The sequence below is a fragment of the Acipenser ruthenus genome, chromosome 3, assembly GCF_902713425.1.
Source record: "Acipenser ruthenus chromosome 3, fAciRut3.2 maternal haplotype, whole genome shotgun sequence".
NCBI classification, from domain to species: domain Eukaryota; kingdom Metazoa; phylum Chordata; class Actinopteri; order Acipenseriformes; family Acipenseridae; genus Acipenser; species Acipenser ruthenus.
Window position 1 is genome coordinate 50,164,467 of NC_081191.1, and position 27,301 is coordinate 50,191,767.

At 41.2% G+C, this 27,301-nt stretch overlaps 1 protein-coding gene across 3 annotated transcripts in view; it reads right to left on the bottom strand.

Moving 5' to 3' along the window:
- Positions 1-2,623: 2,623 nt before the first annotated feature.
- Positions 2,624-27,301, bottom strand: part of kiaa0319 (KIAA0319 ortholog) — a 100,163-nt gene continuing 75,485 nt past the window's right edge. For 2 of the 3 annotated variants that reach the window (XM_034058904.3, XM_034058903.3), the window contains exons 18-21: positions 23,974-24,096; positions 5,165-5,255; positions 4,185-4,276; positions 2,624-3,677 (exon numbers count right to left, since the gene is read on the bottom strand). In XM_034058904.3, the coding sequence (XP_033914795.3) occupies positions 3,499-3,677; positions 4,185-4,276; positions 5,165-5,255; positions 23,974-24,096 (485 nt within the window). In that variant the 3' untranslated portion in view covers positions 2,624-3,498. Of the gene's footprint in view, positions 3,678-4,184; positions 4,277-5,164; positions 5,256-23,973; positions 24,097-27,301 lie in introns of those variants that run through there. The other variant, XM_059013425.1, reaches the window with a different exon arrangement.

Genomic DNA, 27,301 nt, shown 5'->3' on the forward strand with positions numbered 1-27,301 from the left:
TAAATACCGTGTTTGGTTTTGATTTTACACCACATTGTTTGACGGGTGTGTAAGTGAATAAGTTCACCATCAGATAGATCTGTCAACGCATCAGCATCTTTGGGTTGGTAAGCATTCTTGATTATGTAAAAGCAATTGAGTATGCTCTCCGGTAATGCTGCGCTTTAAAATCATGGTATACGGTTATCTAAACCTAAACCTAACATACTGAAATGCTGCACCTCATAATAAAAGGTACCACTATTGGCTTGGGGCTTTAGTGAAATGCATTTTGATTGGAGAGTCATCCCTGAAGTTTATCCTACGAATATTTCATTAGTTAATATTTTGTTAATTTCTTTTTGGGTTTATGAACATTTTGGACGATTTAGTATGATTTCTGGATGCACAAAAAATAAAGTTTTAAAAAATAAAAACTCACTTGTCTAGCTTTCTGTCAATCTAACTTTAATTTAGTTTTGAAAGTATGGTTATTGAAGCCTTTGGAGATGTCAGTCATTAGGTAAGCAACCAATGGTTGTTTAAAAAGCCTTAAAATGGGTGTCTAAACATTACCATTATATCATCGTTCATATATGAACGATTTCTAGTGTCACCATAGTGGAAGGGTTAAACAAACACATTTACTGTATCTCAACCAATAATCTTAGTTTCAATTGCTAGTAAATAGCAGAAGGATTAAACATGTAGGATTTTATGAAAGTTGCCAGTATTGACCAAACTAAATCAGGAATAAGCACAGCCTTTGTTGTATTTAAATTCTGCTGACAACTTTGTTTATTGTATTTTTGATAGTTCTTTATTTTAAAACTAAGATCATAGTGGACAAAGAATGTGTTACAGAATATGACAAATAAGGGTAAAATCTTTTTGTGAATCTTCACTAGGTACCTTTTAATGATGACTTGAATTATGTCAAAATTAAAGTAAATGTTAAATGAAACTTCCAGAATTCTTCTGAATAAATTTAAACCATAACCCCCCCCCCCCTCACCCCCCCCGATCTTCTCATCAATAGTATTGCTATTTCAGAATAAAACACCATAACTGACATGTATGTATGAAGGATAAAAAAAAGGTTAAGAGTGTTGTCTACAGCATGTGCTACATCTGAACTGCAGTGTTGCCAAATTAAATTAGTTGTTGTTTTGAAAAGATGCCCTACAGAGATTTTGTGGCAATAATGATGTTATTCTTGACTATCATAGTGTTTGCTGTTTTTATGTTGTAAAGAGATTTTACGTGAAACAAAAATAAATATTAGTTTTAAGAGGAGAGTACAGTCTTCATTGAAAGACCTGACATTCATTGGCTGCAGAGATATAACTATGAGAACATTCCCTGAGCCATATACTGTATTTCACCATTACAGAATGCAAGTGGAATGGGGCAAATTGGATTCCACTGTATAAAGGGCCCCTAAAAACAAGGGAACACTGGCTTTTGAGAGGTAACTTTGCAGTAGAGTCAAAATAAGACATGGGCAGCACATGACTAGTCCTCTTTTAATAACTGAACTCCAACATGTATTGCTAATTAGGAACTAATGCTAACAGAAAGAATATCCAAATAATTGTGTTAGCACTGTAAATGGAAACCTTTGTCAGTCACCTTCTGCATCTTAACGCTTTTGTGTTATGGCACTTTTGCATGCGTGTTGGAGACTGGTAAAGTAGAAACAAACGTCTTATTTAATACTGTTTTTATCCGATCTCAGTGTTTACCTTCCAACTGATTTTCTCATTGTTTTTGTGTTGCAAATGGTTTACGTCTGATCTTAGGTTCACAATTTTCAATAAGGATGAAATTTGAGCATGTACATTTCCTACCGGTCCAAGCAATTGCTATAAAAGCAGATGCACAGTATGGGAGTTTCCTGTGCATTTAGCTTAAGGCTGTACCAAATCCACTAACATTGATATTGGGATACAGGATGAATACTGTAAGTGGTTGAAAGTGTAAAGTTTACTAAAGGAGTCATGGACTTGGGTATGGAATTTATTTAATGTTTTTTTTTGTTGTTGTTAATTTCATAAACATTCTCATACAGCATAGTCTTCTTATAATTTCAAACTTTCTAACACACAATTAAATGAAGACTGTTCAATGAAGACATGGATTTTAATTCCAACTAGAAGCATGAAACAATTTTAAATAGCTGTATAAGAGTGATACCATTGCATACATAACCCAGCTACCTAAACCCCTCCCCATCTAGTATCATGATGGATTAGGTATTTATTTTACCAAGTAATTAAATAGACCATCTATTTAAATAGTAGAATAAACTCTTGCTAACCCAGACCTCAAATTGAAATGCATGCTGATCAATTAAAATATTACTGCAAACATCAACCCAACACACACATGCACAGTATACTGTATGTCAGCATTTCAAGGTTAAATAGCTAAGAGCATGTTAAAGTTACAAATAACACTTACATACTCCCCCAAAGGTCTATTGCTGATTTTTGATCAAATATAAATTGGGAAATTCTAAAAACAAACTAGAAAATGCATTTTTAAACTGGTACAGATTATAATTAGTACTCTGAACAAGTGTCCAGTCCCAAGTGGTTTAGATTAGCGAGAGTCTACTGTAATATAATAAATGTACAATGCATACATCACCAACAGGTATTTTACTGATGCAGGAGTTTCACAGGAAAACAAGACAAAAGTTTTCTGCAGAGAAATATAACAAGTCATGGCTTACAAGTGTGCAGTGCTCCAAAGACTTATTTAGTTTGTCACAAAAATGCAGCATTTCAATAACCTATGCCAATGCATCAACTGCCAAATCATGGAGTTAAAGAATTATGAATGATTCTAATGATAAGGCAATTTCATTTTTAGCTGCTATAGAGTAATATGAAGTACATTGATAGGACAGGTCCATTCCTGTTCATGCTTGTCAAGAGAATGCTTCTACAACCAAGCCCTCTTCAAATAACATTTTCTAAGTATGGATTCATATGCTATAAAAATGCAGATGACTGTTCAAATGTTTACAGAAACTTAAAACTATAAACCACATCTACTGATGAGTTACAACTCAGGCTACTCTAAGGGAAGTCATTGTCGAAGTTGCTGCGGTGCCTTGTTTACAGAACATTCTGCCTTTGCTTGCCTGAGTGGTACCACTTTACAATCATGAGATCCACCACTTGATAATAAACATCTCAATTAGCAGATCTTTAAAATATGGTAAGCGAGGTGTCCATGGTTGACAAAATAATAAGAATTGTATCTACATTCCCGTTTATGTGCTGTGTAATAAAAGTGGTCTGTTCATTTAAATGATTGGCTTGGCAGTTTGCTAATTAGGGGAGCCATTTCAATCAAGACATACAAACCTTTTTTTCTGATATCGAAAACCCTTTTAGAACTAATCCAGTGACTCATTAACCAAATTGCTGGGAAAAAAACCAAAATGACATCTAAAATACATTTCCCCTCATTCAGAACTGCATCTTTGTAACATGGTGGTACATCTATCTATCTATCTTTGGGACGGTAACTGAAGGCATCTCCATTTTTGACAGGGCTATTCACACGGTTCTTGGGGTTTCCCTTGCTGGTCTTCTCCCGGGTGAAGATGGTGTCCTGCTCACTTTCAAACTCAGACTCCGACATCATCAGGCTAGAGTTGTGATCTGTGCTTCTGTGCTTTATACCTGACGACAGCATAACAGCACAATCAGAACATCAATTGGTTGCCATTTAGATTAGGGGTGTATAATGATTTTTTTATTTTTTTATTTTATTCGCTGGTGCGCAATTCTAGTCCTCGAGGTCCAGAACCCTTCCTGGTCATTTTTCTACCAGTACTAAATTACTCTGTTGATCCAATTTAACCTCCTTCCAGGCCTTAGTCAGTTATTTATTGAATGATACCTATTAAACCTCGAGGACTGGATTTGTGCATTCATAAGTTAAAGGTTTGTGAATTGGGCCCACAATATAACATAACAGTGAACACACTGACTGGGCAGTCAATTGTATTGCCATGGTCAAAATGTTGTATAAATGCATTATATCTTAGGTTTTGTAACAGTATCTGAGAAAGTACAAACACTCTTGTATGAGAGGCAGGGCAGTCTGTTTATTATATCTGAAAATTACTGGCCAATAAAATCACCAACAGTCAAAACCAGAACAAAAAACAAAATGGTTTAACTTGCCATATTTAGGCCTCGGCTCCATTCTTTCCTGTTCATCGATGTTGTCAAGAATTGTGTATTTGTTTTTCTTCTTTACTTTCGTTCGCCTCTTCCTTGAAATACAACCCCACCAAAACATTAAATAATAAGAAAAAAAAAACAGTATATACATTATAAAGTCACTTGGGCACTTCTTATTGCTGTAGTAAAAAGCATTCATCGCCTAACTATAACAGTTGACAGGTGGAGGCACCTGATAGTAGGATTACCACCATAGCTCCTAGCTTACTGGCTGATATGAAATGGCATAAACTGCTTGGTGCAGCTCACAATAGAGACAGCACAATCCTTTCAAACTCATATATTTTTGCTTTACCATTTTACATCTAACAACTAAATGTTCTAGACTGTATAAGAGCTTGTGGCAATGTGCCCCGCCCCTGTGTGCATGTGTGTGTTATGTGTTGTATGTTGCGTGTGTTAATGTTGGTGTATAGACATTGGTACACGGAATATCAACACGGAATGTCTGTGTTTCACGTGTGATTTAAATTGTATATTTGTATTTAGGCACGGGATTGCACATCACTGCACGTGCATACAACACATAACACACACATGCACACAGGGGCGGGGCACATTGCCACAGAGTTTTACACAGTTCAGCTCATTTGCATGCCATTGCCTCATGATGTGCCTTTGTAACAGTTACTGTAATACTTCAATAATAACCCTAATCTCCAGTGACTAAGTCTTCAGTAGACAACACCACAAGAAGTGGGAAAAAAAGGTTCATGTTTTACACTAAAAATAAACATTACGATTTGGGAATGATCAGTTTTTATTTCAATTAATAGTTTTTATGCTTTGAAATGTCTAAATACACATTAAACATGTAAATCTGTATTGATCACATTTTTGCCATAAAACAAAACTCATAACATACATTTTCTTACAATGCTAAAAATTGATATGTGTGTGATGAAGTGTAAGAAAGGTACCTTTTGCAGCAGCAGATGTAGACCCAGCCAATTGCTATTATGAGTACAAGTACAACAAAAGTAGCAACGACAACGTACAGCACACTCCATTCTAAAGATCAGGAGACAGGAAAGGACATTTAAAATAGGATTCATTTAAAGATGAAGAAATATGTTAATGAATACACTGGCAATCAAAGCATTTATTCTGAAGTACAGCATGAATAATTGTTGGTATTTGCTCCAATTACTGAAGCTATTATTGCTTGTATATCATGTTATTTCAAGTCATCTGGTAGTGTAACTAAGAGGCTTACATTGTAGGCACATTGTAGTAACCCCTGTCACTGTCAATACATCAAACCCCTCATGTCTGTGGTATCTTCTCAGAGCAAGAACCTGTTAATTCCTATTGAAGTAACAAAATGTCAGAAACATCACAAAATTTGCTAGGATGTCTTGCAGTTGTTACAAAAATATGGGACTGACTGTTAAAAAATCTGTGCCTGGAGGGCGCTGTTGAGCATGCCAGCCGAGTAGTCATGCTTTGAGGAGCTCCTGCACATCTACTCATTTAACTCACCTAAACTGCCATTTTTATTTCTTTGTAAACGTAAAATTTGCTTTATACTTGTTTCCGAAAGTATATCGCTATGTCCAAGCCAAAAAGTAAACGACTGCAACAGACAGACTCTTCACTCGAATCAACCCTGTCAGCTGCAGAAAATGGCAAAGGCCAGAGCATGGCCTCTTTCATATCAGCAATCACGAAGATTTCACTCCACTATCGAGTCATTCAGAACCGAAACTCAATCATCAATCTGCACTCTGCAAGCTACACTTGAGACATACAACAATCATCTTCGGGAGGTGGAAATGTCTGTAAAGGATATAGATGCCAGGGTCTTGGCGCTAGAATCTCTATGCACAAATTTATCTTCTGAAAACAATACACTGAAACACAAAGTTGATGACTTAGAATGCAGAAGTCTGAGACAGAACCTCTGTATAACTGGAATTGCAGAAGGGGCTGAGGCACCGAAACCCACAGTCTTTATCTCAGAGTTCTTTCTCGAAGTTCTTGGGAAAGAAAAGTCAGACTCGCCCCTCGTGATTGACAGAGTGCACCGCTCCTAAACCTTGACCCGGAGAAAGACTGTGGCCCATGATCGTCAGGCTTCATCACTACCAAACCGAGGAGCAGATACTACGTCTTGCCAGAGAGAAGGAGCCTCTTACTTTCCAGGGGAAACGAGTCTACATATTCCCTGACTTCAGTGTGAAAGTATCAAGACGTCGGGCTGCTTATGGCAATGTAAAGGCACAGCTACGGGAGGCGGGTCTGTTACACCCTGTCAGGCTTCAGATCACTTTTAACAGTGTCTGGCAGAGCTTCAAGACCCCGGAAGATGCAGCCGCTTTCTTCAGAGACCGTATTGCCACTCCTCAGCAAAATCCCAGGCCATCCAACGATGACTGAGGCAGATAAGTTTGCTTTACTGGTCAACAATTGCTTTTCTTTTTGCTCTTTAATTCCGACTTGAGAAAAGGCTAAGTTTTCTGATGTTACAGTTATAATGCAATGTTTTATACTGAACACTGACATATTTTCTTATTTTACTCCAGTAAATTTAATTTTACTATTCGACATGCTGGGAGAAGAACTTGCCTCAAAGTAATATACATTGGTCTTGTCTTTTCTATTTGCATTGCTTGACTAAAATTTTTAAGTTTGTATTTTTATTTTTTTAATTTTTTGCTATGGTTACTATTATTGTTGATAGACACCTGGCTGTGCTTATATACCCGATCAGTTAGAATTTTAATGCTTTTAAAAAAAATATACAGACCAATGTGTGCCATTGCAGTGCGTGCGTAATAACAGAAAGTATGCACTATCAGAGTACATACTAAAAGGAGAATTTAAACAGGACTTAATACAATTTTATTCGGTTCAATGGTACTGGTTTTTTTATATCAGTGTGTACGTTATATCCCAGGTTCATTGTAAATGGGTTTGACTGTAGTTGTAAATTCTGTAACTGTGTGTGTGCAGGGCTGCAAGGTGCGTGCTGTGTGTGTGTGCAGGGCTGCAAGGTGCCTGCTGTGTGTGTGTGCAGGGCTGCAAGGTCTTGCTGTGTGTGTCTGCAGGGCTGCAAGGTGCATGCTTTGTGTGTGTTCAGGGCTGCAAGGTGCGTGCTGTGTGTGTGTGCAGGGCTGCAAGGTGTGTGCTGTGTGTGTGTGCAGGGCTGCAAGGTGCGTGCTGTGTGTGTGCAGGGCTGCAAGGTGCGTGCTGTGTGTGTGCAGGGCTGCAAGGTGCATGCTGTGTGTGTAGGGGTATGGGCTGCAGGAGTGCCGCGAAAGACGTGGGGAGCAGGGGTCTAGCATAAGGGGTGGGGCCGAGGGGATATAAGGGTGTGCGTGAAAATAACAGGGAGCGTGAAGAGAGTGCGTGGATGGAGAGGGAGAGTGGGAAAGAGAGAAATAATTGAAAGAAATAATCATTTTATTTTCATTTTTTCGACTCCCAGTTCCCCCTTCCCCCTTCTCCCACTTAATGTTTTTTTATTTTCATTACCACTGTTGTAAAGAAATAAATGACTTAATCCTTTCCATTCAATTCAGCCTCCATCTGATTTCTATCCCAAGAACCCAAAATGTTACAATCTGTTAGTTTAATTCCATTTTATACTAAGAATTAGATAAAAGCAAACATTTTAGCAACCTGTGAAACTACCAAAGCCTGAATGCTTATATAGTGTAGTTACAAATAAATGAAATGTCACTTTTTGATTGTTTAAGAAGTACTTAAGTTAAAATACCGAATAGTAAATAATTTTTGATTGTGGGTTCATTATTTCTGTGTTCATTTGGGTCGTCAATCAAAAGGTTTGGGAAACACTGCTCTATTGGATACATTGAAAGCCTATCTGTGAGGGCAGATAATCTCTTATACAGCCCAAATTAATAAGAGTCGCACTGAGAGGCTGTCTAAACTGTGAGACCTCATTTTGCAATTGGATCAAAGATATGCTGTTTCTCCCACCCGATTTATACAAGGAGTGTGACGTTACAGACTGAATTTGACCTTTATCCTTAAGACAGAACAACTAGGGCTAGTGGCACATCCGGTAAAGGTGCTCCACGTGGAGTGCAGGATGTGCTTTATAGTCTGGACGTCGCGAGTTCGAGTCCAGGCTATTCCACAGCCGACCGTGGACGGGAGCTCCCAGGGGGCGGTGCACAATTGGCCAAGCATCGCCCGGGGGCGGGGGAGGGTTTAGGTCGGCCAGGGTGTCCTTGGCTCAGTGCGCACCAGCGACCCCTGTAGTCTGTCCAGGCGCCTGCGGGCTTGCCTCTAAGCTGCCTGAGAGCTGCGTTGTCCTCCAACGCTGTAGCTCTTGGGTGGCTGCATGGTGAGTCCACAGTGTGAAAAAAAACAGTCGGCTGACGGCACACGCTTCAGAGGACAGCGTGTGTTCGTCTTCGCCCTTCCGAGTCAGCGCAGGGGTGGTAGGGGTGGTAGCGGCGAACTGAGCTTCAAAATAATAATTGGCCATTCCAAATTGGGAGAAAATAATAAAAAAATAATTGGCAACGACTAAATTTATAAAAAAAATTAAAAAAAAGACAGAACTGTTATTAAAATCACGACAAAGTATGAATATGGTGACAGAGCCCATAAGATCCTAGCTTACCAGCTTTGCCAGTCCTCTGCCTCTCATCTGATTCCTCAAATACATACTCAGTCAGGTGAGGTAACTTCAGACCATTTTGAAATTAATGAAGAGTTCAACATTTTTTATGCAAACTTCTATAGATCAGAATCTTTAGCTAAACCCTCACTTGCAGATAATTTCTTTGATAAATTTGATACCCCAACAATCGATTCTGAATCGAAGGCACACCTGGAAGAACCCTTCTCTCTAGATGAGATATCCAGAGCAATCAGCTTGTTACAAAGTGGCAAGTCTCCTGGGCTGGATGGGTTTCCCATCAAATTCTACAAGACATTTTATGCTTAACTCTCCCCTATACTAAGCTCAATGTTCTCTGAATCATTAACATCTCGCTCTCTTCCTCCAACACTTTGTCAGGCATCAATATCTTTGATTTAAAAAAAAAGAATAAGGATCCTTTGGAATGTGGAGCTTATCGCCCAATTTCCTTCCTAAATGTGGATGTAAAAATCCTTGCCATGGTATTAGACATCACCTTGAAGCTGTAGCTCCTCTTTAATTTCCATTTTATACATGATTTTATACAGGATAGACATTCCCTTTCTAACCACAGAAACCTTTTCAATATCATTTATACACAGTCAACCTCTCCCACTCCAGAGGTGGTTATTTCTCTCGACGATGAGAAAGCATTTGACCATGTTGAACGGGACTATCTGTTTACTACTCTTCAGATGTTTGGATTTGGCCCCAACTTCATTGCCTGGATCAAACTGCTACATACATCTCCATTAGCTTCAGTTCGTACAAACACCTCCAGTTCTACTTACTTCCCTCACATCGTGGCACTCGGCAGGGCTGCTTTTATTTGCTATCATTATTGAACCACTCGCAATTTGCTTACGCAATGACCAGACAGTCCAGGGTGTGGTTCGGGAAGGCCGGGAACAGAAGATTTCTCTGTATGCAGATGACCACCTTCTTTACATATCTGACCCCAACTCATCCATCCCTCAGGTTCTTTCAATCCTCAATGAATTTGGCAATTTTTCTAGCTATAAACTAAACCTCAATAAAAGTTAATTATTTCCTGTTAATTCTGCTGCCCAACAATATCCTCTCTAACTTCCAGTTTAAGGTTGCTACGGACGGCTTCACATACTTAGGCGTCTCAGTCACGCGGTCGTATACTAATCTCTTCAAATCCAACTTTTTCCCTTTAGTGGAGCGCTCAAAACAAGACTTGACACAGTGGTCTGCTCTGCCTCTCTCCCTCATTGGACGTATAAATTCAGTAAAAATGATTATACTACCCTGTGGCAATGAGCCCCGCCCCTGTGTGCATTTATGTGTTGTATGTTGCGTGTGTAAATGTTGGTGTATAGATTGGTACACGGGATATAAACGGGTCTGTGTTTCACGTGTATTTAAAAAGTGTAGATTTGTATTTAGGCACGAGGAGAGCACAAATCACTTCACGTGCTGGTTAAATGTAATATGTGAGCATGGGGTTGCACAGAATTAATTCACGTGCTGGGATTCAAGTGAATAATTAATTAGTAATTGAATCCCAGCACAATAGTATATATAGACGCACATTTCTTGCACTCAGGGTTGGGTGTTCGAGAGTGGAGAACGGGTGAGAGAGAAGGAGAACGTAAAGTAGTAAAGTAAAAATAATATCTAGAAGTGTTTGTACTCACCGTGTTTGTTTGTCTTTCCGTGCACCGTTTGTTTAGTGTTTAGTCCGTTTTGTATGTCTATTTATTTTGGCGTGTAGTGCCGTGTCCAGTGTTTTGTGCTGTTTTCAACCCTTTTATTTGTTATTAAACGCTGAGTGCAGCCATTGCACTCAGCTCATCACAACCACCGTCTCTGTCTGTTTACTCCCTGCTTCTGGTCTGACGCCACCCACTCTGGCCGTCTTTGTGACACGTGGTGTCATCGTGGGATAGCCGCGCCTCCAAGCGTCAGACCAGGAGGGGTTTTGTTTAAAAAAAAAAAAAAATATATATATATATATATATAATGGCAGAAGACGCCACAAAATGGCGGGACTGGTTCCTGGAGAATGCTGGGCTGGAGGCCCAGGCTCTGCCCATAGTCGTTCGGGCCCTGTGGATGATGGACAGTGAGAGATGGGAGGCCTATCAGCAGGAACACACCCCAAACACCTTGGAGGAAGGTGTGGAGTTTCTCCTCAGCTACCTGGAGGCAACGATAAACGGAACAGCAGCCCAGGTAACAGGACCACCAGCAGAGGAGTACCTGCTGTCCCCATCTCCACCAGCAGAGGGTGAATGCCTGCTGGTTTTGCCTCCACAGCCCAAGCGGGAGGCAGAGACAGATAAAGAGGTGAAGGACAGGGAGGAGGAGTGCCGCCTAAGGGCCAGGCATCCACGGCGATGTAACAAGCCATCGCCGGGGTGCCTCCTCTGCGACCAGGATCACCTGTTCGCCCACTGTCCCTTCCGCAGTTATGGGGAGGAGCCTGAGCGTCCACAGCCCAAGCGGGAGGAGCCTGAGCATCCACAGCCCAAGCGGGAGGAGCCTGAGCGTCCACAGCCCGAGCGGGAGGAGCCTGAGCGTCCACAGCCCGAGCGGGAGGAGCCTGAGCGTCCACAGCCCAAATGGGAGGAGCCTGAGCGTCCACAGCCCAAGCGGGAGGAGCCCGAACGTCCTACGCCTGAGTGGGAGGAGCCCGAACGTCCTACGCCTGAGTGGGAGGAGCCCGAACGTCCTACGCCTGAGTGGGAGGAGCCCGAACGTCCTACGCCTGAGTGGGAGGAGCCCGAACGTCCTACGCCTGAGTGGGAGGAGCCCGAACGTCCTACGCCTGAGTGGGAGGAGCCCGAACGTCCTACGCCTGAGTGGGAGGAGCCCGAACGTCCTACGCCTGAGTGGGAGGAGCCCGAACGTCCTACGCCTGAGTGGGAGGAGCCCGAACGTCCTACGCCTGAGTGGGAGGAGCCCGAACGTCCACAGCCCAAAAGGGAGGAGTCGGTGCGTCCACAGCCCAAAAGGGAGGAGTCGGTGCGTCCACAGCCCAAAAGGGAGGAGTCGGTGCGTCCACAGCCCAAAAGGGAGGAGTCGGTGCGTCCACAGCCCAAAAAGAGGGAAGTCGGGGCTTCCACAGCCGTAGGACCCAAGCTGCCAGCAGAGGGAGAATGCCTGCTGGTCCCACCTCCACCAGCAGAGGGTGAATACCTGCTGGTGCCGTCCCAAGAGCCAGAAGGGGAGGAGTTACAGGCTCAACCCCCTGAAAATTTTTGGGGGGGAGAAGGGCAGGATGCTGGTGTCCCCCAGCAGCCTCTAGATATGCTGTCGAAGGCAGCACGGCGCGCACATGCCCAGCCGCCACAGCAGAGGGAGCCAGCACCGCCACAGCCTCCCTCTGAGTGGCCAGCATCAGCCCCATCGCCTCTACCTCCGCCACCTCCACCAGCAGAGGGTGAATACCTGCTGGTTCCACCTCCACCAGCAGAGGGTGAATACCTGCTGGTTCCACCACCGCCAGGAGCAGAGGAGCTGGAGCTGCCTCTGCCTCCACCACCGCCAGGAGCAGAGGAGCTGGAGCTGCCTCTGCCTCCACCACCGCCAGGAGCAGAGGAGCAGGAGCTGCCTCTGCTGCCCGTACCTCCACAGGGAGTACGGTGGCCGGAGCCCCAGAAAGGGGAGCTGCCGGCCACGAAGAAGGGGGACGAGGTCTGGAGACCACTTTCCCCCGCAGCTTTTTCGCTGCAGGACGGGACCAACAGGCTGTCAGCCGTGCCACTACCGGCAGGGGTGCTGACAGCATGGCCAGCCATGGGCCCACTGAAGCCTCCCTTCCCAGCCCGAGACTTTGTCCTGGACTGCTGGATTTTTAAGGGGGGAGGTGGCCGTTGAGGCCATGTGTGCTGCGCACAAGGGGGGGTATATGTGGCAATGCGCCCCGCCCCTGTGTGCATTTATGTGTTGTATGTTGCGTGTGTAAATGTTGGTGTATAGATTGGTACACGGGATATAAACGGGTCTGTGTTTCACGTGTATTTAAAAAGTGTAGATTTGTATTTAGGCACGAGGAGAGCACAAATCACTTCACGTGCTGGTTAAATGTAATATGTGAGCATGGGGTTGCACAGAATTAATTCACGTGCTGGGATTCAAGTGAATAATTAATTAGTAATTGAATCCCAGCACAATAGTATATATAGACGCACATTTCTTGCACTCAGGGTTGGGTGTTCGAGAGTGGAGAACGGGTGAGAGAGAAGGAGAACGTAAAGTAGTAAAGTAAAAATAATATCTAGAAGTGTTTGTACTCACCGTGTTTGTTTGTCTCTCCGTGCACCGTTTGTTTAGTGTTTAGTCCGTTTTGTATGTCTATTTATTTTGGCGTGTAGTGCCGTGTCCAGTGTTTTGTGCTGTTTTCAACCCTTTTATTTGTTATTAAACGCTGAGTGCAGCCATTGCACTCAGCTCATCACAACCACCATCTCTGTCTGTTTACTCCCTGCTTCTGGTCTGACGCCACCCACTCCGGCCGTCTTTGTGACATACCCCCATTTTTTATTTTTTTCACTGCATCCCAATCTGCATCCCCAAATCCTTCTTTTATATCCTAGATGAATTAATTTCTTTCTTCATTTGGAATAATAAAAAAAAAAACCTTGCACATGGATGGCTTACCTCCAGAGATCAGGCCCAGACTGGCCATCTGGCACTACTGGCAAATTCTAGAGGGGCCGGTGCATTAGTGAGCCGGTGATTATGAAGAAAAAAATAAATAAAAAGTAAACCTAATTTTTTTATTTTTTTTTGCTTTTGCTATTGTGTACGTGTAGATTAATCAAACAGAAAAGACTTCAAATGACTTACTATATTAAGAACTCACCTAAAATAATGTAATTAAATACAAATTGAGGGAACTTCCCTCTCAGCAACTTTATTTAAAAAACACTGCGATACACACACACACACACACACTCACGCATGGCTTCTCCCTAATCCTGAGCCAATCAGTGCAGAATGTTGGGTCATCATGGGTTGATGGGAGGGGGGGGGGAACAGAGACATCTAAAATTAGTAGGTCTGCACTCCCTGCTAGAAAGATGGATAAATCAAATAAACGAAAAGTCGGAGCTGAGAAAATTAGAGAAAAAAGCAGAAGATTCTAGAAGCTGAAGAACAAAAATGTGTTCAAATAACTGATTTGTTTAGTCATCCCGGCCCTTCTCGACCACCGTCATCAACTTCAACCTGGAAATCATGATCGTGGTGCGAATGAAATGCTAGTAAATTATATTCTTCATCCTGGGGCAGATATTCTTGATCCTGTGGCAGCTATTCCTGTTATTGAGCAACAATTTGTAGAATTAGGCGATTCAGCATCTAATGTAACTGCCGATCGAGGAGAGCCAGCAGTAGGTTGATCCATAGTTCCTCTTTAATATTATTATTTAGCCTGGGCCAGTAGACATAACTACACATTTACAACTGCTTATTATTTGAGGGTAGCCCTTTTATTTCATGAAACAGAAAGTTAGTAGAAAGAAGAGTAGTGAAGGTAGAAAATAAGTTTATCTGTATGTTCATCGCGAGAGGAGAGAGGAGTAACTGTTCAATTGTATTGCTGTGCAGGTGTTGGCCTTTAGCATTTCAACCAATTGTCACTAAGCAATAATGTGGAAGGGCGGGCGTTGTTTTCAAACTATCAGTGATCGTATCAGCACCAGGCGCTGTGAGAGACAGTGTTTACTGTACTTGATGCTTTTGCAAAGTGTGATGTAGGATGGCAAACTTTAAAAGTAAATGTCTAACTTACAGAACGCCATATTTAAAACAATCGCACACGTGCATAAACTCTAGGTCGGAGTACGCAGCACTTCGGGTGAGATTTTGTACAAACAGCTGATCCCTACAAGAAAATAGTTTGAACACTAATTTGAAGAAAGTATAGTAATGCATGTTTTTATTTATTCCACACCTAATTAATGCAGTGGTTTCATTTGCATGGTAGTTTCTATACTGTCATTTATAAATTATGTGACATGAATAGAAAATATGTTTTAACATTGAAGCTACGTATTTGTCCCAGAGTTAAACCAAACAATTTTGTTGCATGTTCGGTTTTGCCAAGATCGTAATATTGCTACTGCATCATAAAGAAAATACAGCTGCATAAGATTATACTTTTCTACCACAGAATATGTTAATTAAAATTGCGTGAGAGAAGTGGCTTATGAACAGTAAGTACACAAGTTTCTTATTATGTATATTATTTAAGTCAAAGCTGCCAATTGTCCTGGGAAAATATAAACCAAATTCTGTTTTTACATAGCAAACTGTACCATATTAATGTATTACTGAGGGCTAAATATGAATTCATTTAACTGATTGAAGTGTTTCATATGCAATATTAAGCAGTGTACATTTTAAAACAAACTATTAAGTTCATTTTAGAATGGATGTCACCAAGGACCAAAGATGAGAGTCCCTGTCTTAAGCAATGACCTAACACACCACCTGGAAAGCCTCTCTTTGGCCTTGAATCTCACTCTTTAGGACAGCCAACCCTTGGCATCTCTGTCTTGCAAAAGCGTGTTAATATTACCTTGGATATTACCTCCTAAATGTCTGCAATAATAACATATTAGGCTACCGAAATACATAAGCAAACCCATTGTACACTTCCAAATGTGGTTTATGTATATTTACAGCAAAAGGTAAAACAGTCCCGTCACAAGATAGTCTGTTTTTAGTTCAGTAATAGAAATTTGCTAAACGTCGTATGTAATTCTCTGTCAGAATGCAAATCCTGCATTTTATTCTTACTAAGTATCGTCACAGCCTCAACGTGGGCCTGTGCACTTTAAAATGCTAGGGCTGATTTTTAGTCCCAGTCCGTCGCTGCCAGAGATCCAAGCCTCAAGGTAGTTTAGCATTATTATTATTATTATTATTATTATTATTATTATTATTATTATTTATTTCTTAGCAGACGCCCTTATCCAGGGCGACTTACAATTGTTACAAGATATCAGATTAAACATTATTTCACATTATACAGATATCACATTATTTTACATACAATTACCCATTTTTACAGTTGGGTTTTTACTGGAGCAATCTAGGTAAAGTACCTTGCTCAAGGGTACAACAGCAGTGTCCCCCACTGGGGATTGAACCCACAACCCTCCGGTCAAGAGTCTAGAGCCCTAACCACTACTCCACACTGCTGCCCTGCATTACCACATTTTATTTTCTATTATTGGTCGGCTAATATTCGCAACCTTTCCATCTGGTTACATTCTCACCTTCAACAAAGTGGCCCTCAATGGCTCTATATGGAGGCAGCCTCCTGTAGGTCTACTTCCTTACCGGCCTTGTTATGTTCCGGCCTCCCTCTCTCTACATCCCGCTTCAGTTCTAACATTCTAGTCCTTAGGATTTGGGGTCAATTTAGGCTTCACTTTGACTTCCAAAATCTGCTTATGCTTGCCCCTATTGACACAAATCATCTCCCCCCCATATAAGAGGAGCATATAAGAGGCTTGTAAATTGCCCAAACCCTCACAAGAAATTGTTCTGACCAACACAAAAAAAATTTGTGAGAAGATTGATTATTTTTTTTTTCCCACAAGCGCGCAAAGCATGTCTAACAAACATATTTCTCATTTTCCTACTGCGCAACCACCAGACCGCTGGGGCAGCTGGGATATCAAAATCAACACTGTAGACTGAGATACATGATTTACTTGCATTTCGATGTCACTGGAGGAGACAATGCTTGGCTTGTTAATGTCACAGGGTGACGAGTTTAAGTGTTGTTTAAGCCCTTTATTATTATAATAATTATTTATTGGTATTTGCACTTTATCTTTTATTATTTTCACGATTTGAGTTTTGAATTGCACATTTTATTTGATTTATATTTATTTTGTGTATTTTTTATATATGGATTTATTTGTATGCACTGTTTGTGTAGCACAAGATTGTTTTGTTGATGTACACTCTCTCTCCGCCAACCCAGACTGACAGTTATGGCAGAACCTTGATTCCAGGAACTGTAGCGGTGGATGGGGCGAGGCAGTGTTTTTTCCCGCCCTCCAAGCTATTTGAGTGGACCCTTAACATCCTTAACATGGGGAAGAGGGAGCAGAGCAGAGCAGAGCAGAGCAGCAGGAGCGACAGAGAATATAGACAGAGGACGCAGCCAAGAGCGGAGGCAGGAACCAGGAGTAGAAAGAAGCTGTGGCGGATCGGGTGAATTGGGCGCGGTGTCTGAGCGAGTGTAATGAGTATTTGAGAAGAGCTGACTGGAGGATTCAGCTGGTGTGGTGAAGCGGCGGATTTGAGAGGAAGGCGAGAAACTACAATAGGAAGGGTGGGTCGACTAGCCCTTCCGGAGAGTTAAGTGCCTCTCAGATTTCTAACCTTTGTTTTGGTGTTTTGCACCATAGAGGAACACTGAAAAGAGAAACCACTGTGAATTAGTATTTTAGATACCCACTGCATCTGGTTTTAGTGTGCTGTGCACTTACTCTCGTACCCAATTTTATACTCTGGTCCCGCCTCTGCTGTAGTCGTAATATATGCATTGATTTGCTGCTGTAGTTGTAATATGTGTATTGTATTGATGCTGTAGTTAATATATTTATTGATTGGCTGCTAGTAGTTATCTATTTTGGTCTGAATGTTTTAGCTTTGTATAAATATACTACCGCAATTCTGTCCTGAACTTCTTTTTTTAAACAGTACTTGCCTGGGTTTTTATTCTTTTAAGAAAGATTGACTGTGTGTTTTGTTTTATTTGTTAGTTTATTGCAAGTTTGCATAGACAAGATCCTTTGGATTCTGACGTGACCGGCAGCTATTCAAGTCGATTGGAACCAGTGGCTTGCAGAACCACGCAACATACCGACTCTCTGATCCTAACAAATGGTCCTGGCCTTGTAACTGACGTTTCGTCATTTGGACTGTGTGGTCTTACTGGATAGTGTGTCTAATTATTGTAATAACCCTGTTGTATTTTGTGTGTTTGATTTAAATAGTTTGTTTTGTTCAGATTTTTTCTTTTGTTATCTTGCTGTTTTGTTTTTGGTTTTATTAAATCGCTTCTCTTGCTGTTAGTGGGTTTTAATAATTGTTGCATATAACAAAATAAAACTGCTGTCCACTAATTACAGTTTTTGGTATGCTGTACATTCCTGGGTATTGGTTGGTCGGTGATGTGGCTCCCCTCCAGAATATAATTGAACCTGTGTTGCTCTCTTTAGCCTGAATTGTTTAGATATTCAAATATACTTCTGGGGTGCAAATCCCCAGTGGCGTAGTCGGAACCTGTACAATAGCGTGCCCTGTGACATTAACGTCAATTCTTCCCGTCTGAGCCCCCCATACCGGTGCAGGAGGCATTCGATGAAAACTCAGAATCCTTTTCGCTCATTCCCTTGCCTGGAACATCCTCTTAACAATTTCTACATTTATTCGAATTGCTGTTATTTATACAAACAGCTTGATCCGAATCTGATTTTACAGAACTTGTGAAAAAATATTTTCGTAGCATACTGTCCGTTTTCACGCACCATCGTTTTGAGAGAATTTGTTAACTGTGACGCTACAGTCAGAACAGTCTAAATATTAAAACTTATTTTAATATTCTGATGAAAATTTATGGTTTTGCTTACCAAAGACAGTTTTCGGATAAACAGGTAAACAAGGCTATGACGGTCCTGTTGCAGTATCACCAAGGTCCAAAATACAGGATTTCGTTGCATTTCAATGAAGACAATGCTTGGCAGGTTTAACGTCCATTCCGAGCCCCATATAGATTACGGTAAGAGTGCAGTTATTTTTTTGCAAATATACCTTATGAAATACGTTGAATGCCCCTTGATTATAAGTATGATAGTCAGTATTAATAATTGATTTAAATTGGTGTGAAGTGATGGAAATGGTGTTTGAAATTGGTGTAGGTACGTAGGACTGCAGAACAGGTTAACGGATTTAAAGGTTTTTAAAAAAAAAAACAGTGCAGCTTGTTATCCTGACTTTTTCTAATTTGCTTAAATAGGTATAACATGTTTTAAAGTACAAGCTAGTGCTATGTTAAACTTTATTTATTTGGCCGCCTTATGTTGGTGGGGGGAGGGTCAAATATATATATATATATATATATATATGTGTAGCGTCCCTGAGTGGTTTCGGGGTCTGTTTTGTGCTATAAATTATTATACAGTACAAGTTCTCAAAAAGACACAGGAGAATGAATCCGGTTTACAGCTTTTATTTGTGTCAGTCTGACTATTTTTCAAACTGAACACAATGAATGATACTTAGTATTCAGACTCACTTGTAACAGAGTAATAAAAAAAAAGAATGCAAGTCTTAATTTATATATATATATATATATATATGTGTGTGTGCGTGTGTATATCTTACTGTACATCGTTGGGTTCAATAAATGCAAGGGGAAAAGTGTGGAATAGCCTCCCCAGACGAAAGACTCACGCGCCACCTATGGTCTTACCACTCTCAAGGATTTATACATCGATAAAATGTTTTGCTTCCTTTGAGCAACTCTCGAATAAATTTAAATTTACCCAGATCTCATTTTTTTGTTATCTACAGGTCAGGGACTTCATGCGTACTAGACACCCAGTTCCCAATCTTGCCCCCTGATCCTTCTGTGGAGCCCGTCTTTAACTCCAACCCTGGGTGTAAGGGCTTAATCTCCAACATTTCTAATCATATTTTATCTCTCTCTTGTCCCTCCCTGACTCCACTGAAATCTGCTTAGGAACAGGATTTGGGCCTGGCTATTTCTGAAAATGACTGGAATTCCATTCTTTTGAGTCCATTCTTCCTCCGTCTGCACCCAGCATGGGTTAATTCAGTTCAAAGTTTTACATCATATTCACCTATCTAAACTGAAATTGGCTAAGATCTATCCAGACTTAGACCCGACCTGTGACCGACGCAAACAAGCTCCAGCATCCCTCTTGTCCCAGGCTGGGTCCCCTATGGACTTCTATTTTTAAGACATTCTCTAACATTGTGCAGACACATATTGAGCCTACCCCCCTGAGTGCACTCTTTGGTGTAATGGCTAATGATGTCCCCCTGTCCAATTTGCAGAGAAACACGCTGGCCTTTGCGTCCTTGCTGGCTAGATGCAGGATACTATTGAACACACACACTCACTGGATTAGAGATCTAATGTACTTTCTAAAACTGGAGAAAATTAAGTATATACTGCGCGGATCCACTGGCTCCTTTTACAAAGCCTGGCAGCTCTTTCTGTCATATGTTCATGACCTGGAGCTGTTTTCTTTACCTTGATCTCTCTTTTCCTATACTGATGACTCTGTGACCTACATAGTTATTCTTCTGGTTGCTTACCTATTATATTTTCTTTCTTTATTTTTTATTATTATATTATTTTTATTTTTATTTATTTATTATTTCACCCCTCTCTCTAGGTGTTCTTATTTGTTGTGTGGGGGAGTAGGGATAAAAAAAAAAAAGGAATGCAAAATATGCTGTATTGTTCAGTCCCACTCAGTACATTGTTTCCTGCTTACATGTATTATGATCTCTGTAAACAATTTCTTTCCCAATAAAACAAAGTTTAAAAAAATCTGTGCCTAATGAGATTCATTTCCATGAACTTCAAGCGAATAAATCTGAAATGTAAGTGTGGAGGAAAGGGAGGGGTTTTTACTTAGTTTTTTTTTTTTTTTAACACCCTGTCGAAAGTACTATACAAGGAAGTTGGCAAAGTAAACTCTACACGCAACCAAACTGATATTGTGGTTATGTATTTAAAGTGGGGTGAGTGTGCTTTGGTCATGTGTTTACTTCACAAACGCGTTTAGTAACCATTCCATTGTATGTGGGTCAGCATTATTGGGTCTTTTCAATTGATCTGAAAACAGTTGCTGCTTAAATAATCAATACAAGGTCCTTTTGAGTACTATAATCATAAAAACAAAAGGGTCTATTAAAATTATCTAAACAGTGGTAAAGCTATATAATGCCACTAGTGCACTCCAGGGAAGTATGCAAGCAAAAAATAAAAATGATGCAAAATATCTTGTATTTGTTAACATTTAAAATGGAGGATTATACAATGTAACCTATTTAGAAAGATATGGAGGCCAGTTTTCATTAATTTTGTATTGATATAGCACATTTTATCAAAAAAGCTATCAAAGTGCTTTGTCATGACATGTGTGATTTATAAAACTAAATATAGTTGTAAAATATTGACTACTTAAATGAAGACTATTTTTATAATGAATTAGTACCCAAAAATAGTTTTTTCTACAGTGTTGCTACAGCTGTTTAAATAACGTACCTGTAATTTTTCTTTTCATTGTTAACATCCTGACAACTTTTTACACTTAAAACTTTAACGTTGGTTTCAATGCTCTTTTCAAAATATCTGCTCCAGTACACTGATAGTGTAAGGATTATTGCCCACACTGTAACACAGGAATAACAATCCATGATGTGGTACGGAACAGAAAAGCCAGAGCACTTGTTTTTATTTTCTTCTTCCTGCAGTGATTTAGAGGACAGTTTTTAAAATGCAGTGATTTAGAGGACAGTTTTTAAAAGATCGCTGGACGTGCATGCGCGATATTTCTGTGCCCGAGCCCCATTGTGTTCTCCATTGAGTTCTATTGTAGGTTGCAACAAACATTGTAAACAAGACAAAACTAATTCTGCGATAACATAAAACAGCACATTTAACACCACTGGTTTTCTAGACATACAGTACGTTCAGCCTCCTGCGTTGCTCAATACACAAAACCTTTGATTAAAGTAAACTTATACAACTTTTTTTTTTTCTTTTAAAACACATTTTCACTGTATTACATGTAAATACTGTTCAGAAACATCAAGCTTTCAATGCATCAATGCAGCTGTGTTGGCGTGGAATCATTAAGGGTACAGAATTCTGTAGGGTACAGACATCTACCATATGTAACACCTAAATTTACTTGTATGCCAAAACATCGGCGATTTCTCTGCTCTTGAGAAAAGGGCATTTTTTTTAATGAAGCAAGTCAAAACCCTCCCAATCAACAAAAAAACAAGGAAACATTACTGACGATGCAGTAAACTGTAACGTATTTGACTACAAAACAGTGTAAAGGCATGTTTGTTTTTTACTATTTATTTTCGTGGACTATTGTGGAGCTACCGTTAGTGAAAAAACTTTGAGCACCCTTCTATATATTACCTTTTTCAACTTCATATGGTGTTCCTTGTTTGTTTGAACTGTTGCCTTTTTATTCAGTAAATCAGGAAAGGTCGTTGTCGAGCTGTGCTACAGGATTTAACGTAGGCTTCAGTTTTTCTGGTTTTATTCTTAAATGTATTTATACCCCCTACAGTTTAATTTTCTGTCAGATTCATTCAGTCGTTCATAATAACTTCAAACTGAGAATTCTATCTGTTGTAAAAGGGTTAATTATAAAGGCTATAATGTATATAGAGGTGTGTGTATGTATGTGTGTGTGTGGCTATTTCTTCAGGGGTAAGGGGCCTGCAAGTGTATACTTGCCTAGGGCCCAATGATGGGTTAATCCGGCCCTGGTTGTTCCGATGAAGGAGAGAAAAAAGGGGATAAATGTGGGTTCACTATAATAAAATACCACTGACCTGTGTTAAAAATACCAGTATGTAAAATTATAAATAATAAAATTAAAGCAGAGGTAGCCAATTTGACCTAATTTCATTAAACCACAATACTTCACACTGCAGTTTACGTCGTTTCTGAGCTGCAGTGTTTACTGAAAGCGGATGGATTTATAGTACCCTTCCCAGCAGAGTATCTGCTGCCTCTGCAATCAGAGCACTATCAAAGACCAGGCAATTGTGCTCTTAACAGCAAAACCTGGCCAATGGCCAATTTACTTCATTTCAACCCATTGGTGGTAATTCTGCTGATAGAAAACACAATATACAAGTAGGTGTTTTGTTTCAACAGTAAAACTTATATATATATGTATTTTTTATTGATGGTATGTCATACCTGCTATTTGTTTTTACCGCTACTCAAACCGCCACACTTTAACCTGTTTGTATTTAATAATACAACGCATTTTCACAGGTAAAGCAATTTATTTATTTTAAAATTAAAATAGTGTTAACTGTAATTTCGATTTCCTCACACATTTTCCCTTATTTTCTGTTTGTTTTGCATATCAAGATGTGTATTGTGCTGCTTATAAAGAACAATGCACTGCTAGAACCAGGCAATCCAATGGTCAGTTGAAGAAGAGAAAAACACTCATGTGAATACAAAAATCACCGCGAATCAACTGGCGTAAAAAACACAGCGAATAAAACGCTGTAGTGTGTTTAGCCCTTTACTCTATATTTTTCAGAACCCCGATACTTAACTCTAAGTCCTTGCAATACCTCTATTCAAATATATGCAACACGGTATTGAAATGACAGACACATAGTGCCTTTCTTTCATACCAGATATCAAAACACTTACAAGCAGAACTACTTCTTACTGCAGCACAGAAAGTAAAAACCAGAAAAACTTCTTCTGAACCCTCCTTACACTTGCTCAAGACAGAAGCAGACTTGCCTCTGTTACAAAACGAGATGCTGCACTCAACCTGAGACAAAAAGAATAAACAGCCACACAAATACAAACAGAACTGGCTATTACAATCTTTAAAATCTTTTGCTGATATATTTGCAAGGTGAGACCTTTGTCGTCGTGTTTCTTGGCAAAATTGTTTAATGCTACCTCTATCCCCAGCTACCTCTATCCGTAATTTTACTATCTCCTTACGGTTGACAGCCATACTATGCATAGTAAAACGTATTGGGTGTGTAATTGCATAATTCACTGGGGTGTACACTGGCTATGAAAACCAATAGATCCAACCATGAATTTGGACTTCTAGTTTATTTCCATATGTACAAATATGTAAAAACACCAGGGCTATTTTAATGATTTAAACAAAGGTTTAGTAGATCAAGTGAATTATCCTTATATATCTAACAGTACACAGGAGTTAGTACATGTGAGGTCCCCAATTTATATATTTTTTAACAGAACCCTAGGGAGGATTTTGGACTTCCAAATACGCTAAAAAATATATAAATGTTACACCTGTTACACGTGAGACTCACCACAGTTACTCGCCCCATCACCAAAGTAGCGCCGAATCAGATTCTCCATCCAGAAAGGGTAGCACACACATCGCTTGGTGACGGGATCACAGTGCCCGTGATCTGAACACACAAGCAGACAAACTACAGGAAGAAAGAAGACATATGAGCTGCAATTCTACACCAAGAATCAACCTACGGATCTACCAGAAACGTCTTGTAACCATCTGATGTTTTCTCTATAGCTGTGGATCCATGTGAGCAAAAGGTACATTTAAAGCAAGTTTAACAAAAAAAAAATAAATAATAATCATTGTAAAAGTAGAACTACCTGGAGTCAACAGAGTTGAAAAATCACTATCACATGCTTTCTAAAACCCAGGAAATCGCCATTTTGAACTGTGGGGTCCTTCTCTAGAGAGGTCTGCCGTCCAGTTCCTCACCTCTGGCAGATGAACTGCTTTTACTGAAAGCAAGTGGTCGTGAGCCCATAGCAAAAGCTCCTGGGCAACACGATTGAGAACGGAATACCGGAGACCCCCCCTGTTCGTTAATGTCTCTGTAAGTTGCCTTGGATAAAGGTGTCTGCTAAATAAACATAATGCAAGACACCACTATTGTGTTGTCTGTACAGATCGACAAGTGTCTCGCTTGTATCTCTTGAAAAAAATGCTGCACGGCCAGATTAACTGCCCATAGCACATATTTATGTGGAGACCTACCCGGGTTTTCCCACACTCCCTGTACCCCCAAGCCGTTCCAGACAGCGGCCCAACCAAGGTTGGAAGCATATGTGGTCTCCACACCTGTCCTCGTGACACTGCCCAGAGCTGTGCCCAAGCAGATGAGCTGGTTGTTTCCACCACAAGAGAGCCTCCATACAGTGATGAGACACTGTGAGTAAGCGGTGGCATTCTAAGATGGTGCCGGACCCTGTGGTTGAACCAGGCTTGGAGAGGGCACATGTGTAAGCTCTAAGGGGAGGATCTGGGATGCTGCTGCTGCCATCAGGCCCAGAAGTCTCTGGAAGGCCACTAACCTCACCGCTGCGTTCAACTGAAACAGCTCCAAGCAGACAGTTAGCCTCTGGATTCTGTTGTCCGACAGACTGGCGATCATGTTTCCGGAATTAAGGCTTACGCGATAGACAGCCCTTTGAGAGGACGTCAGCTGGCTTTTTTGGCACATATCAGCCAGTCGTCCAGGTAATTGAGCACTCTGATGCCTTTGAGTCTCAAAGGGGCCAATACAGCATCCATGCTAGGGATGTGGATTTTGGTACATTTTTATGAACATTTAAATGCTATGCAGTGTCAGCGTTTAAACCATATCTACACACACACACACTCTTTATTACATTCTGATGTGTACTGACAGGCCTGGTTAGTATTTTCTAAGCAAATGAACCCTAAATAAGCAAATAATGTTTAACATTGCAAAGACTTAACTACAAAGTAAGTAAATAAATAAATAAACAAATAAATGTACTCACCAAAGTATATATTGAAATGATTACATTTAAATGTCCAATTTCATCAAACAATGGCTGTAATTAAAATTGTCAGTGGAGATTGAACTATATACACGTTTGGATAGTATAATGTTTTTAGAACAGTTTGTTTCTTAAAGGTTCATTTAAAAACGTGTTAGAACCGACTTTATGGTAAAGAATGTTTTATGTTTAGACACTAGTATGGTGATTAGTTAGCTAGTATTGGGTAAGTCTGGGATGTTAGCAGTATGTAATAGGCTATTGCCTGTATAAAAAATAAACTGCTTTGGGAAGGCCCTTTGTAATCCTCAGTGCTGTTGGAGAGTTCCCCAGTACTGTATGTTTCATTGTACTGTAATGCTGTGAAGACTTCTACTTTTTGGAGGAGGGGAGGCCTGCGCCGAGATGCTGTTGGAAAAGATCCGAACCTAGCAGCGCTCTGGAAGACGCCATCTACTAGCCAGGTCTGTACCCCCCCCCCCCCCCCCCACTGCTCCTACTCCCACTGTGCCTATTTGTCTTGCCTGTCCGCCTAGGACTGTCTCTCACGTCCCTGTTCTGTCCTCTCACTCTCGTCCTCTGCCCTCTCTCCGCTGCTGCTCCTCCAACCCCTCTAACCTCATCCCTCTGCCTCTCCCCCCCTCTAACTCTCTCTGGTGCACTCTGGAACTGTCACTCTTCTGCTAACAAAGCTGATTTCATCTCTGCCTTTGCCTCCCACCTCTCTCTCGATTTCCTTGCTCTCACTGAAACCTGGCTGTCCCCTGATAACACTGTAGCTCCTGCCGCCCTGTCCTCTCTCTACGTCCTATCCCATACCCTGCGTCTCACTGGACGGGGAGGTGGGACTGGTCTTCTCTCCCTCCTTACTCTTTTCTGTCCCCTCCGACCTCTCCTCACTCTCTGTTTACACCTTTGAATTTCATGCTGTCCAACTAACCTCTCCCTGTCAACTGCTAATTGTAGTGTACCGTCTCCCTGGACCTCTCGCTCACTTTCTCGATGAACTCGACTATCTACTCTCCTCCCTCCCCTCTCTGTCTACCCCAACTGTCCTGTTAGGTGATATCAATATCCATCTCTCCAACCCCAGCCACTCTGCCAGATTCCATTCTCTCCTTCACTTCTTCGACTTCTGTCTCTCTCCACCCCCCCTACCCACAAAGCTGGCCGTCAACTGGACCTTACCTTCTACAGGGCCTGCTGCCCCTCCACCCTCTCTGTCACCCGCTGGACCTCTCTAAATCACTATTTCATCTCTTTTTCTCTGTCTCTCCGGTCTCCCTGCGCCTCCTACCCCCACTGTCAACTCTCGCCGTAACCTCCGCTCTCTCTCCCCCTCTGTCCTTGCCTCCACCGCTCTCTCTCACCTCCCTCCTATCGACTCCTTTTCACAACTCTCTGTAGACTGCTACCTCCACCCTCTTCTCCTCCCTCTGTCCCCTCACCTCCCGACCTGCTCAACCCCATCTCCCCCAAGAGCTACCGTCCTGTCTCCCTCCTACCCTTCGCATCACCTCAAACTCAACCTCTCTAAATCTAACCTCCTTTTCTTTCCCTCCTCCTCCTCCTCCCCCTCCTCTGATCTCTCTATATACATTCCTCTGGAATCTACCACACTCTCTCCCTCCTCCTCAGCTAAAAACATTGGAGTCACCCTGGACCCCTGCCTCTCTTATTCCCTCTGGCATCTCCACTCTGGCGCGCACTTGCCGATTCTTCCTGAGCAACATACGAAGACTCCGACCCTTCGTCACAAACTACGCAACCCAGTTCCTGGTCCAGGCCCTGGTACTCTCCCGCCTAGACTACTGCAACTCCCTCCTGGCTGGCCTCCCTGCGTTGGGTGAAATTTTA